The following is a 13,794-nucleotide window of genomic DNA, read 5'->3' on the forward strand; positions in this document are numbered from 1 at the left end:
ATAAAAAGTGAACTCTTAGGGATCGTGTTGATGTTTTACAATAAAAATATACTATCGGAAAAAAATTTTCAAGAAAAAAATCTGGGTCTCGAACACAGGCGGTATTGCAGAGGAGCGTCAGAGAAGCCTACGCTTCCCAGGAGGCTCTGCGCTGACTGCCCCAGGCCTCCCGACAGGCTCCGCGCGCTTTACGCGCCAGCTTTGGCCTTAGCCTGCGAGCAACGGGGTCGCGACGGACAATGGAAAGCAGCGACGGGGAAGCCGTCGACAAGCGCCGCGTCCACCTGCGCCCCGTTACGCTGCGCGATCCCGCCCCAATCTTGCTGCACCTTCTGCCCTGCGAGGTTCTGGTTAACCGGCCCGCCCCCGTGGGGCTCTTCTTCACCCCGGCCATCCGCCAGGGTCCCGACGGTGAGCGCTCTCGGCTGGACTACGGCTCCCGGCAGCCCCCGCGCCGGCGCCGCGCTCTCCTCCGCGAGGAGCGGCGCGAGGGCTCCCGGGGATCGTGGTCCACCGAAGGTGGCGGGAGGGCGGCTACCGGGCTTGCTCCGGTAGGCCTGGATCAGACCCTCACTGGGGCCCTTCGCCTGCCTCTTCCAGGACTGGAAGTGTCGTTCCGGGGCCGCAGTCTACGCGGCGAGGAGGTGGTGGTGCCGCCCGGTCTCGTGGGATATGTGATGACAGAAGAGAAGGGAGAGGTGTTGCTGGGGAAGCAGGACTTCTCGGAGGGTTTGGAGGATGACGAGCAAGAGGAGCGGGAACTGGTGGAGCCCCCGGAGGCGCTGGAGCGCGACTTCGTGAGCACGGGGGTATAGGGTTGCAAGGGAGCGCGGGTGGGAGCAGCGGCCTCGATGCTGAGCCGGGGCCCCTTCCCCAGGACCGCTTTATTGGAGCCACAGCCAGTTTCAGCAGCTTCACCCTGTGGGGCCTGGAGACTATCCCCGGTCCCGATGCCAAAGTGCGTGGGGCCCTGACCTGGCCCAGCCTCGCTGCAGCGGTGAGTACATGGATGGGCCCCCTCCCTCCCAGACCCCATCCAACCCCCCACCCCCCACCGCCCCTTCAAGGTGGTTTCCTAAGTTGTCCAGAATCTTGTCCCTGAGTGAATCTGGGGGCTTCGGGGCTGGGGAGAACAATGGGGCAGATGGAACCTGGGTCTGACTGGAGGATTAGACTGGGTAGGGGCAGCATGGCTTCCCCACCATTCTTCTCTGGCCTTCTAGAAGGGCTATGATTTTGAGCAGCTGGGTCTCTCCCCTGAGGATCTGGGCCACCCAGTCACTATACTGCAGAAATCCAATAGTAGAGGTGATTCCTGTTGCAGATTCACGCACAGGTACCCGAGGACTGAGAACCAGAGCTTGAAACTGAAAGCCACCGATCCCTTCACCCCAGTAAACCCTTCTTCACTTTGGAGCCTGATTCCATCACCCCAATAAAGGAGCTCTTCACAGAACACCTGTAAGTTCGCCAGCACCTTGGATCCAGCACTGCCCATTTTCCCACAAGGACCTTTCACAGCTCTGACCTATAGAAACAATTTATTGCCAGGGGGCAGTGGGGCAAAGAGGCCAGAATTCTGCAGCCAGTTCCCACCCCACCCCACCCCCAGCTTCTACTTTACAAAAGAAATTTGTACAGCCACCAGTCCTCTATACAAGCCACCCGCACCCCCCATCTCACTGTACACAGCTGCCTGGCTCCCTCTGGTCCCTGGTTCACAGCAGGCCTGGGCCTGCGGCCAGCCGACCTTGGAGTTGACCTGAGCCCTGAGCTCGCCCTGGTGCTAGGCACCAGCAGGCCTTTACCAGGCCTGTCCTCTTCTTGTGGAGTTGTCCTCCGCCCTCTCTCCCTTGGCGCGCCTCTTGGAGACCCCAGTGGGGGAGGGATGGGCCGTCAGCCGCAGTTCTGCTGGCTTTGCTGGCACTGCCACAGGCAGTGCCTGGTCACCATTTTCCCCTCTTGCTCCAGTCCTTGGGAGTGAAATGCAGACACTTGGAGTCGATCCGAAGAAGCCGCTTGAGCATAGCCCGTTCGTGCCCATCCACGATGTCCTCCGACAGTGTGAGGATATACTGGCCCTGGACAGGAGACGGGGCCAGGCAGGTCAGCCCACGTGGGGCCTGCTCTCTGCACCCCTACACACACGTGTCTCCCCCTGCCTGTCTCCCTACCTTGTAGTAGTTGATGAGGTTGAGGTACTGTAGAGTGGAGATGACATCCTCCTTCTTGATGCTGGTAATTTCACTGATCTCACTGTGGGAGGGCAAAGATCAGGTCCCCTGGGGGCCTACATCTCCACCCCAGGCCCCCAGTAGCCCGAAGAGTGAGAAAGCCCGGGAACAGACAGGTCATGCCATGCACCCCCGGGGCAGGCAGGGCCAGGCTCACTTGATGGTGATCTGCGGCCTCTCCCCGCTCTCTGACTTCAGCCCCATCAAGATCTCCAGAATGGTCTGGGACCAGTAGCTTCGGTAGGATAGGAGGCCAAGATCCGAGAGGGGCTTCTCAGGGGTCCCCGTTTTCCCTTCCACTTTGGAGAGTTCATAGCCTAAAGCAATGGAGCAGGAGGGGGTGGGTAAGCAATCACAGCGTTATGCAACCATCGTTTAGGAATGCAGGTTGCAGAGGTAGACTGCATGGCTTCCATTCTGGGCCTGCCATGTGGTAGTTCTGTGCCTCAGTTTCCTTGTAAAGGACTAGTGAGCGTACTGTTCACCTGTGTGCTGAGGGCACCGAGAGAAGTAGCTACAATCAACTAGAAGCCAGTGAGGGCTTACAGGTGGGATGCGGGGAGTGCAGAGAAAATGGTTTGTGGAAAGTGCGTGCCTCCAACTTGCCTCAGTCATACCAGACTCTCTGCACCTGGATATGTGAGGAGAGAAGAGGGGAAGACCCCACCTCTGGTCCAGGCCTGAGGATGCTTGCATTCTCAGTCAAATCAGTTCCTCAGCTGTGACCTGAGAAGCATCAGCTGCTCTAAGACCAGGCTGGCCTGACTGGATGGCTGGGAGGAAGCAAGAAGGGCGCCAAAGCACTTCCCAAGTCAGAGGGAGGCCATTCCTCAGCAGTAGCTACCTCTCCAGTGGCTCTCTCCCTCCCATTCTGACTGCTGTGCCCTCCTCTACCCTGCTGACCACTGGGCACTGGCAGGCAGTTCCTGGTGAGACCCTCAGGCCATGCAAAACCCTGAGCGGTTTCACATCTCTTGGACAGTATTCATTTCCCCGTCAGGGCCCTGAGATGTCTCCACTACTTCTAGAAGCCCTTCTTTATCCTCAGTCATAACGAGCCTTGTGTCGGATCGTAGCCCTTTCTCCTTTCCCCCTTGATTCATCTTTATCAGCCAGTCTGACCCTCTTGCCCAACTTCCTGTGACTTTCACCAAGCAGCCCGGTGGGGAGGACAGAGAGGCTTGTGCTTTGGAGGAAGGAAGCATGGAAGAGGGAAGGGGCACACTTGAGTTCTTACTCAACTTTGGGGGGAGTGCATGCAGAGTCCTGACAGATCAACTGGAGGCCACACTTGCCTCCTCAGCTGCAGGAGCTCCCAGCCCCTCCCAGTCAACAACCGACCCACCCTCTGGAGCTGCCTGGAATGGTGCTTCTAGTGCCCTGTCTGCTCCTGCCAGGCACAACTGAGCACATTTCCTTGGTGGCCCCGCACACATCCCATCTCCACTGAGGGCTGAGCTCCAAGGCTAGACTGACTTTCAGCAACCTTCTGCTCTTCAGGCAGAAGGTTTCCTGAGGATGTGACCACATCTTGGCATCTTTCTATACCAATAAAATTTCTCAGAACATGTCGGTGATCAAGTCAAGCCTGCAAGTCTTCACCAGACAGCTAAGCCTCCCTCATCTCCCGGGTCAGAGCTTGGTTATCCCAAGGGTGCAGTGAGTGGTGAGTTGAATGGAATGACGGTTAAGAGGCTGGGAAGCAAGAGGGGGCCTTGGGGGCTAATGAAGAGTTCACGTCTGATGAGGGGCAGAGGCCAGATCCCTGTGAGTCACGTTTGATGTGACATCTGCTGTCCCCAAGGCTCAGAGAACAAGTAGGAAAATAAACCACAGGTCCTTGCCCAGGAACGTGTATAACCGCACAGGACCAGACAGCTGAGCGGGAGTGGCTCACTCGGCTTCTGCCCGTGCCCTGGGCAGGAGCAGACAAGTCAGATTTGGGAAAAGTTGAGTGGTACTTAGAACCTTAGCCAAGGAACTATGAGGGGCTGAAAACCTAGTCCAGACGAACAGGGCAGTCACCCCAGTATGGAGAGAACCTTGGGAGAGTCTCATCTTTATTTCTAGCCAGTTCCCCTGGTGACTGGACTGCACAGCCAGGGCTGAGAACACAGCAACCCGACATGTCTGTGTGCAGCATCTGTGCGTGAGACAGCGATGGGGCCTGGGCCTCCCAGGACCTGCCCCCAGCCCCCGGCCAGCAGCACAGGTACTCACTGAACTCGATCAGCAGCTTGCCGTAGCCCCGGCGCTGGTAGGGAGGCAGGGTCAGGATGCAGGCCACGTTGTAGTCTTCTGTGGATTCCTTTTCCTGGAAAAGAGGGGCAGGTGAGTGTGAGGGAAGGGACCTAGCTCAGGGCAGGACTGAGGACAGCCTGGAAGAGCACTCACCTTGGAGAAGTAGCCCACGATGTGGAAGCCCTTGCAGTCATACTCCGTCATGACGTAGAAGAGGAAAGGGTCTGTGTCATAGTACAGCGTCTTGTGGTCGAGGAAACACTTAGCCAGGAGACACAGGTTCTGGGAGTAACTCTGCAAACGAAAAGGTCTGTCACCACCCTGGGTACCCAGCCTTGAGCATGGCCGTTGGGCCAGGGTCAGCCTGAAGCTTCTTTGTCCCCCAGGCTGATAGGTGAGAAGCCTTCCTCCCTGGGGCCTGAACCAGTCCATTGGTCAGTGTGTCCGGCGCACGGGCCCTTCTTAGTGTCCAGGAGCCCACGTTTCAGCTGTGTGATGGTGTTCAAGCACCCGCCCCCCGGTGAGCTGGGCAGGTCTACTCGTGCTCTCCATACCCCATCTAACTCTGGCCTGGAAGCCTCCACTGCCCTCTGCCACAGTTACCAGTCAAGAAACTGATGTGTCCCTACAAAGAAAGACTGACCAAGGATTATGAGAAAAGCTCCGCCTGTGTGACAGTCTTAGGAAACTCGTTGTCAAAAGAACAACACTCTGCAACCCCCAGTCACATCTCTTGAGAACTGATCTGCTCTTCTACAACAGGGGTAAAGAATTCCGGAATTTGACAAAATAACTGCCTCAAGGGCTGCCTCAGCAAAATTATTAATCTTGCTACTTTACTTCTATTCTCACAACTTTCCTGCATTTCAGATTTGGCTTTTTAAGCACCTGCTGGACACGGCCATTTGGATACCCAAGCCCACACACTTAATACAGTTAACAGTGGTTAAAGCAGCATCTTCCTCTCAAGTCCCCCCAGCACCCAAGCAAGAGCTGTCCCCTGGCAGTCTAGGTGACTGCCTCTCCCTCCCCGCCCTCCAGGCCCCAAAAATGGAGGCATTTCACTTTTAAAGTTCCTCCAAGTTATGCCCTTCTTCCTCCCCACAGCCAGACTAAGGCAGGTTTGAAGCCCCAAACCTGTAGTGTCCCCACTTCCCAGCTGACCTCAATCCCACCACCTGAGCTCTGTCCCACGTAAGACAGCCTTGCCTCATCCTGTCTGCCCTCCACCTGAGCTCTGTCCCACGTAAGACAGCCTTGGCTCCTCCTGTCTGCCCTCCGGCCAGAAGAAAGGATCTTCGCCTTTTACACCGTCTCTGCACATTTTTTTGCATTTCACAGATAACGCATTTTTTTTACAAATTGAAGGTTTGTGGCAACCCTGCATTGAGTCTATCACTGCCATTTTTCCAAAAGCATGTGCTCACTTCATGTCTGTGTCACATTTTTATAATTCTTGCAATAATATTACAAACTTTTTCCTTATTATATTTGTTATGGTGACCAGTGATTCTCAATGTTACCACTACAATTGTTTTTTTAGACACAATGCTACTGCACGCTTAACGGACTACGGCACAGCGTACATGTACCTTTTTTTTTTTTTTTTTTTTGTACATGTACCTTTGATATGCTCAGGGAAGCCAAAAATATTGTGTGACTGCTTTATTTCGATGTTCACCTGATTGTGGTGGTCTGAAACTGAACCCGCAGTATCTCTGGAGTCAGCATCCATTCCTGCCCTTCAGAACCCACTGCCTGTGTCACGGCTCAAAGGTTACCTCCTCTGTGAAGCTTTGCTGTCCACCTCTTCTGGATCCTGATAACCCACCCTTTGTGTTTCATGACACGTATCACACTGGGATCTATGCAGCCATTAGCATGTCTGTTTTCCCCTGTGAGCTCTCAGCAGAGATTTTGTCCAATTCACCTTGTACAGTATCTCCCACCACCTGCCCTACAGCAGGAATGCAGTAAATGGGGTGAACAGATCCGTCAGCCACAACGGTCAGTGTTTTCCTAAGCTGGAAGAAGCTGCTCACTCGACTCCCTCAGACTCCCGGCGACAAGGACTCCCCGCTGCCCCTCAGCCACTGACCTTGTTCTTACGTCCATCGATCTCAAAGAAGGAGATGGTGCCCTTTCGGTAAATCTCGTTGCCTGGAGGATGTCGCAGGTCACACTTGGTCTGAGGAAGAGAGGAGAATTAGGGGCGGGGGCGGGGGGTTGCTAGGAGGATGGCCTCCTGGGACCCCTCATACCAAGTGACGCTGCAGACACTTGAGGCTTCGGCCGTACTTGAGGCAGAACTCGCAGAGGTAGAGGACGGGCAGCGTGGTGAGCTCCTGTGGGTATGGAGAGAAGTACCAGGGCTTGAGGCGGTGCCGGCCCAGCTCGATGCACTCAATGTTCTTCATCCGGGTGACAATGTCGTCGTGGCTCCGGTCAGACACCAGGCTCCCAGTCATGCGAGGAGCTGACGGTATTCCATCTGAGCTGTCCTGCGAGTCCTGCCCAAGGCCGGTGGAAGACACCAGATTACAGGAGACAATTCAAGCAGGGCACTTTACAGCTCACAGCCTTTCCACAGGTTTCCTTGTTCAAACCTAACAGCAAACCTATTGGGGGAGGTACTAAAATCCCCACTTTCCAGTTAAAGAAACCAAGACTTGGAAAGTTTTCATTTGGAATGTAGAAAAAATCACCCAATGCCTGATCTGAACCAGCTCCGCCTCACTCCCAGTCCCACCAACGACATCTCTGCTCAGCACCCCTTGTTCATTTTTAAACTAGTCACTAAAGTCTCCGCCCTGCCTATGTCCCCTCCTTTTCACCCAGCTTCCCTCTTCCTCAGACCTACCTCATCAGTGCCCAAGCAATTCGATTTTCGCTTCCGCCCTGGCTGAGCTGCCACTGCCCTACGGGCTGATCCATTCTGCCGATGAAAAAGTAGGAACAGAAAACATAGCTGTGAAATGAGCCCAAAAGGGGCTACCAGAGGTTAGAAGAAGGGGAGGGAAGAAGAGATGGTTTGGGGGACTCACCTGGGGAAAAACTGAGGCTGGGGCTGTCTCGCTGGGCACTGGGGTCGCTGGTGAAACCACCTCCACCTTCCGTTTCTGCAGAAAGAAACCAGGACAGGTGGGTCAGAAGGTAGAGAAGGTGGGACCTGAGAGGAAAGCAAGGTCCCTGGAATTGCTGAGGGTACCGTTGAGCGGTGGTTGGGCTGCAGGCAGGAGCTGGAGGAGAGCGGCTGGTCGGGCTCGCCGCCGGGAATGGCCTCCCGCTCCTTGGGCAGGTTGAAGCGGAGTGTGATCTGGACCGGGATTGGCAAGGTCTTCCCGCTGGCCTGGGCGGAGGCCGGCTGTAGAGATAGGTCCAGGGTCTTTCTCTGGGGCGGGGTTGGTGGTGGGATCAGGAAGGGGAGTAGGGCCCCCTCAGCATGGAGTGATCAAACCCCACCCTCTGCCCTTTCAAGGACACAGGAACAGCCACTGGACTCTGGAAACTACATCTGCAATTTGGCCCCCATCCTTCACAAGCTGATGCCAGGGTGGGAGGGCACAGCCTCCAGCCCATCCAGGAGCCACTGAGGCCAAGAGATTTGAAAAGTAGGAGGCAGGAAAGAGGAGGTGAAGCAGGGGACCTACTCACCACCTCTCTCTCTGGAGAGCCGGGGCGGGACCCAGGAAGTCCGTTCTTGGTGGGGGTCTTGGCCTCTTTCTTGGGGAACTGGATCTTCTTTAGGTCCAGCCGCTCGTGGGTCACCCATTCATCCAGGCGTTTGTTGACTGCAGCAGTGGGGATGGCTCAGGAAGGAGTGCCAGAGGCTGCCCCGCAACCCTGCGGCCCCACCTCATCCCGGCCCAGAACTCACAGTCAATGTAATGGACGTAGAAAAGCTTCCGGCCACTGATGTCCTTCACGCTCAGTATCTCAGCCAGGGCTGTGGGAACAGCAGAGGCAAGGGCCTTAGACAGACCAGGCCATGAGGCTCCACCCTCCTACGACCTGAACTCCACCACGAGGCCCGATTCCTAAGCCCCAGCACTTGGAACCGCTCGCTCAAGCCCCCGTTAGTCACCAAGTGCCATCCCCTCTCCAAGCCCTGCCCGGTCCCTCACAAACGGCTAAAAGCCACGCCCCTCCTGAGTATCTGCACCCCGCCCGCTCCAGGATTCTAGAGGCCCCACCCCCTCCCCTGGGTTCGGTTGACTCTCCCCCGCCCCTCGCCCTCAGGTTCCTTAGCCCCGCCCCCCGACGTCACTCACGCCACTCATCTTCGTTGTCTTGGTTCCGCCGCAGCACGGGCAGGCGGCAGCCCTCGATTATCTCCCCCTGGGGAGACAGCGCGGCGCCAGGGTCGGCTACTGGGGGGCCTCGGGCTCTACCCACCTCCCCTGGCTCCCTCCGCCCCGCCCCGGGCACCGGACTCACCACCTCCGCCATCTTCCCTCCCTCCACTGCCACTTCCGGCCCCTCTGGGAGACGTCACTTCCGGGACTGAACACGTTGTAGGCCCGGGCCTCCCCGAAGCGGCTTTACGAGAGGACACTTGCGAAACATCGCTGCCCAGCTTGCTGACGGAGCCGGCCCATTTGGCTGCTGGGGGAATGGTGTGTTTTAAGTCTCAGGCCAGGTCCTGGGTGGAATCCCTACAACGTGCACAACGATTGGAGGAAAACTGAGTCCGTCACGTGACGCTCACTGGGTGCGACGCCGGTCACGTGGGACTGGTGTTAGTGCTTTGAGGGAGGCCGGGCTGGGGCGTCTCCTACTGGCGTAACGATGCGTCGCGGGGAGTGAACTGCGCGTGCTCGGCCGGGAGTTGGGGGGCGGGTCTGGAGAAGTGGCCGGGACTTGAAGGACTCAACGCGTCGGTAAGTTGTGGACTTCATTCCTTAGGGCTGGGAGTCACGGAAGATTTATGGGTTTGTTGTTTTGTATAATAGGTTGCTAATTATAAGAGTAATTACAACATTTTTCATTTATACATTCAACAAGTGCTTAGTTATCGCCTACCATGTGCCAGGCCCTATTCTAGGAGCCTGGAATACATCAGTGAATAAAATAATCTCCTCCTCCTGGAGCTTGCATTCTTGGAGGTTGGGAAGAAAAAAAGAGGGGTATAGATAACAAACAGTAAATATATTTTAAAAATAAATTATCTTGTCTATTAAAGAGTGATGGGCTTCCCTGATGGCGCAGTGGTTGGGAGTCCGCCTGCCGATGCAGGGGACGCGGGTTCGTGCCCCGGTCCGGGAGGATCCCACATGCTGCGGAGCGGCTGGGCCCGTGAGCCGTGGCAGCTGGGCCTGCGCGTCGGAGCCTGTGCTCCGCAGCGGGAGGGTCCACAGTGAGAGGCCCGCGTACCGCAAAAAAAAAAAAAAAAAAGAGTGATAAGTGTTTTGGGAAACCAAAAAAAAAAACCCTGCAAGGTGAAGGAAATGGGCAGGTAGGCAAACTGTGGCATGCAGGCCAAATCCAACCCTCTGCTAGTTTTCCTACAGCCAGTGGGCTAAGAATGGTTTTTATATTTTTTAAAGCTTGGGGAAATATCAAAAGAATATTTTATGACACATGAAAATTATGAAATTCAAATTTCAGGGTCTGTAAACAATGTTTTGTTGGAGCATAGCCACACTCATTCATTGACGTTTTGTCTATGACTCCATCCACATTAAAACTGAATAATTGGAACTTCCCTGCTGGCGCAGTGGTTAAGAAGCCGCCTGTCAACGCAGGAGACAGGGGTTCCAGCCCTGGTCCGGGAGGGTCCCACGTGCCTCGGAACAACTAAGCCCGTGCGCCACAACTACTGAGCCTGCACTCTAGAGCCCACGCACCTAGAGCCCGTGATCTGCAACAAGAGAAGCCACCGCAATGAGAAGGCTGCGCGTAGCCCCCACTTGCCGCAACTAGAGAAAGCCTGCGTGCAGCAACGAAGACCATAAATAACCATATGGTCCATGATAACCATATGGAACCATAAAAAAACAAACAAATAAATAAAATGGATAACTGGGACTCCCCTGGTGGTCCAGTGGTAAAGAATCTGCCTCACAATGCAGGGGATGCGGGTTCGATCCCTGGTCAGGGAACAAAGATCCCACGTGCTGTGGGGAAACTAAGCCCTCATGCCACAACTACTGAGTTTGTGTGCCTCAACTAGAGCCTGCGAGCTGCAAACAACAGAGTCCATGTGCTCTGGAACCTGCGCACGACAACTAGAGAAGAGAAAAAAACCCTGCATGCCACAACTAGAGAGAAGCCTGTGCACCGCAAGGAAAGATCCCGCATGCCGCAACTAAGACCCAATGCGGCCAAATAAATATTTTAAAAAAAGAAGAAGGAAGGAACATGGACTTCTGTTTTCCAAATGTATGTGCTATGTTTGTGCTTAAAAGATCCAGATTCATCAAAATGCTGGCTGAATTCAAGGTGGGGGTAAACAAGCATTTCCTCTAAACTGCACTAATGATGTGCCCATGACCTTGAGGGCTGAAGATGTTTCTTCTGGGTAAGAGCTCTCGGGCTGGTGTGTTTTTCAGCGCAGGGTTGTCATTGCAGGTGGGCTGTGACCAGGCCCATGGCCTTTGTGGAACATTCCCTGTCACAGTGTCGTGGAAGCAATAACTGGTTCCCAGGAAAGACCCCGAGCCAGGAAAGGGGCCGGAAGCTGAGCCCCACTGGGCTCAACAGCTCACTCATTTGGGAAAACGGACTTGTGCTCTCCTTTATATCTCAGGGGATCTAAAGGAAAACAAGTACCCAAGACAAAAGTCAAATATTCAGAATGACACCTTTTCGGCCCAGTGAAGGCTTAAAAAAAAAAAAAATTCAAGAACACAATTCATTTTCATCATCTCTGGTTTTCAGAGACGGCTTTTTAAAAAGTGTATTTGCTGTACCCATTAAAATCATTTTCTACAAACGGTTACCATGAGCGGCACTTTCTGGGGTGGGACAGGTGAATGCTGTTGTGGGGATGTGGGGGGAACAAGGGTAGCAGGGGCCTGTCATAGAAGGGGGTCGTGGCTGTGGGAGAGAAGGTTCCATAGCGTAAGCCTCATCCTACCAGCCGAGGGGACTTTTATTCTCAGAGAAGTGCATGAGGAATGGTTGCCGGTGTTGTTCTGGATTGACAAGGTGTTAATTTCTCGGTAGGTTGTAACTTTAAAAAAAAAAAATTATTTGTGTTAAAAAAAAAACCCAAGGGCTTCCCTGGTGGCGCAGTGGTTGAGAGTCTCCTGCCAATGCAGGGGACATGGGTTCGAGCCCTGGTCTGGGAGGATCCCACATGCCATGGAGCAACTAGGCCCGTGAGCCACAACTACTGAGCCTGTGCATCTGGAGCCTGTGCTCTGCAACAAGAGAGGCCACGACAGTGAGAGTCCCGTGCACCACGATGAAGAGTGGCCCATGCTCGCCACAACTAGAGAAAGCCCTCGCACAGAAACGAAGACCCAACACAGCCAAAAATAAATAAATGAATTAATTTTTTAAAAAAACCAAAAAATCAAAGTGGGGGTAAAGACTGCTTGGCAGAGAGTCCAAGGCTGCAGGCCCAGGTCTGGGAATCCTCAGCATGGATGGCAGCAAGGGCAAGAAAATGCCCGCTGGGCTAGGTACTTGGCTGGCCCTCCCAGACTTCAGGGGGCACTCTCACAGAGGTGGGGGTGAGAGAAAGCCAGACTCTGTCGGGCTCGAGGGACTGGAAGCAGCACAAATACACAATTCTTTAGGGTAGTTTGAGTTTGCGTGAAAGGTTAAAATGACTCTTAGAGGAAAACATAGGCAGAACACTCTATGACATAAATCACAGCAAAATCCTTTTTGACCTATCTCCTAGAGAAATGGAAATAAAAATAAACAAATGGGATCTAATGAAACTTAAAAGCTTTTGCACAGCAAAGGAAACCATAAACAAGATGAAAAGACAACCCTCAGAATGGGAGAAAATATTTGCAAATGAAGCAACTGACAAAGGATTAATCTCCAAAATTTACAAGCAGCTCATGCAGCTCAATATCAAAAAACAAACAGCCCAATCCAAAAATGGGCAGAAGACCTAAATAGACATTTCTCCAAAGAAGAGATACAGATTGCCAACAAACACATGAAAGGATGCTCAACATCACCAATCATTAGAGAAATGCAAATCGAAACTACAATGAGATATCATCTCACGCCGGTCAGAATGGCCATCATCAAAAAATCTACAAACAATAAATGCTGGAGAGGATGTGGAGAAAAGGGAACCCTCTTGCACTGTTGGTGGGAATGTAAATTGATACAGCCACTATGGAGAACAGTATGGAGGTTCCTTAAAAAACTAAAATTAGAACTACCATATGACCCAGCAATCCCACTACTGGGCATATACCCTGAGAAAACCATAATTCAAAAAGAGTCACGTACCACAATGTTCATTGCAGCTCTATTTACAATAGCTAGGACATGGAAACAACCTAAGTGTCCATCGACAGATGAATGGATAAAGAAGATGTGGCACATATATACAATGGAATATTACTCAGCCATAAAAAGGAACGAAACTGAGTTATTTGTAGTGAGGTGGATGGACCTAGAGTCTGTCATGCAGAGTGAAGTAAGTTAGAAAGAGTAAAACAAGTACTGTATCCTAACACATACATATGGAATCTAAAAAACAAAACAAAAAAATGGTCATGAAGAACCTAGGGGCAAGGCGGGAATAAAGATGCAGACCTACTAGAGAATGGACTTGAGGACACGGGGAGGGGGAAGGGTAAGCTGGGACAAAGTGAGAGAGTGGCATGGACATATATACACTACCAAACGTAAAATAGATAGCTAGTGGGAAGCAGCCACATAGCACAGGGAGATCAGCTCGGTGCTTTGTGACCACCTAGAGGGGTGGGATAGGGAGGGTGGGAGGGAGACGCAAGAGGGAGGAGATATGGGGATATATGTATATGTATAACTGATTCACTTTGTTATAAAGTAGAAACTAACACACCATTGTAAAGCAGTTATACTCCAATAAAGATGTTAAAAAAAGAAAAAAAAAGTTAAAATGAAAACAAAAACTTTTTTTAGCTTTTTTTTGGGGGGGTCACACCTCGCAGCTTCTGGGATCCTAGTTCTCAGATGAGGGATTGAACTCAGACCGCTGCAGTGGAAGCGCCATGTCCTAACCACTAGACCACCTTTTTTTTTTTTTTTTTTGCGGTACGCGGGCCTCTCACTGTTGTGGCCTCTCCCGTTGTGGAGCAGAGGCTCCGGACACGCAGGCTCAGCGGCCATGGCTCACGGGCCCAGGCGCTCTGCGGCATAT

At 53.2% G+C, this 13,794-nt stretch overlaps 2 protein-coding genes across 6 annotated transcripts; one reads left to right on the plus strand and one right to left on the minus strand.

Annotated features, from left to right (window-relative positions):
• The first annotated feature begins 168 nt into the window (after nucleotides 1-168).
• RNASEH2C (ribonuclease H2 subunit C) lies at nucleotides 169-1,456 on the plus strand. Its single transcript, XM_033416793.2, has 4 exons — nucleotides 169-411; nucleotides 601-797; nucleotides 878-997; nucleotides 1,325-1,456. The coding sequence occupies exons 1-4, from the start codon at nucleotides 240-242 to the stop codon at nucleotides 1,349-1,351; spliced, it is 516 nt and encodes a 171-aa protein (XP_033272684.1). The 5' UTR covers nucleotides 169-239; the 3' UTR covers nucleotides 1,352-1,456.
• A 73-nt stretch (nucleotides 1,457-1,529) lies between these two features.
• On the minus strand, nucleotides 1,530-9,182 carry KAT5 (lysine acetyltransferase 5). 5 transcript variants are annotated; one of them, XM_012537175.3, is made up of 14 exons: nucleotides 8,913-9,182; nucleotides 8,747-8,813; nucleotides 8,353-8,421; nucleotides 8,130-8,266; nucleotides 7,684-7,866; nucleotides 7,520-7,594; nucleotides 7,336-7,410; nucleotides 6,737-6,985; nucleotides 6,574-6,663; nucleotides 4,629-4,769; nucleotides 4,455-4,548; nucleotides 2,392-2,551; nucleotides 2,175-2,256; nucleotides 1,530-2,081 (listed from the first exon to the last, which is right to left on the minus strand). In XM_012537175.3, the coding sequence occupies exons 1-14, from the start codon at nucleotides 8,922-8,924 to the stop codon at nucleotides 1,947-1,949; spliced, it is 1,569 nt and encodes a 522-aa protein (XP_012392629.1). In that variant the 5' UTR covers nucleotides 8,925-9,182; the 3' UTR covers nucleotides 1,530-1,946. The 5 variants fall into 5 exon arrangements, with proteins under 5 accessions (XP_012392629.1, XP_004264419.1, XP_004264418.1 ...); XM_004264371.3 differs by having other exon boundaries at nucleotides 7,684-7,839; nucleotides 8,913-9,179; XM_004264370.4 differs by having other exon boundaries at nucleotides 7,684-7,839; nucleotides 8,747-9,182.
• Between the last annotated feature and the right edge of the window lie 4,612 nt (nucleotides 9,183-13,794).

Source organism: Orcinus orca, chromosome 8, assembly GCF_937001465.1.
Source record: "Orcinus orca chromosome 8, mOrcOrc1.1, whole genome shotgun sequence".
Taxonomy (NCBI): domain Eukaryota; kingdom Metazoa; phylum Chordata; class Mammalia; order Artiodactyla; family Delphinidae; genus Orcinus; species Orcinus orca.

What these genes read in the sequence shown, in the direction of transcription:
- KAT5 (XM_004264370.4), bottom strand. Translation starts at nt 8,924, where the DNA reads ATGGCGGAGGTGGTGAGTCCGGTGCCCGGGGCGGGGCGGAGGGAGCCA. An exon ending in AGCCCAACCACCGCTCAACG is followed by an intron (nt 7,595 to 7,683) that starts GTACCCTCAGCA and finishes TTCTTTCTGCAG; the next exon opens with AAACGGAAGGTGGAGGTGGT. An exon ending in CAAGCTGCTGATCGAGTTCA is followed by an intron (nt 2,552 to 4,454) that starts GTGAGTACCTGT and finishes CCATTGCTTTAG; the next exon opens with GCTATGAACTCTCCAAAGTG.
- RNASEH2C (XM_033416793.2), top strand. Translation starts at nt 240, where the DNA reads ATGGAAAGCAGCGACGGGGAAGCCGTCGACAAGCGCCGCGTCCACCTG. An exon ending in CATCCGCCAGGGTCCCGACG is followed by an intron (nt 412 to 600) that starts GTGAGCGCTCTC and finishes TGCCTCTTCCAG; the next exon opens with GACTGGAAGTGTCGTTCCGG. An exon ending in GGCCCAGCCTCGCTGCAGCG is followed by an intron (nt 998 to 1,324) that starts GTGAGTACATGG and finishes TTCCTGTTGCAG; the next exon opens with ATTCACGCACAGGTACCCGA.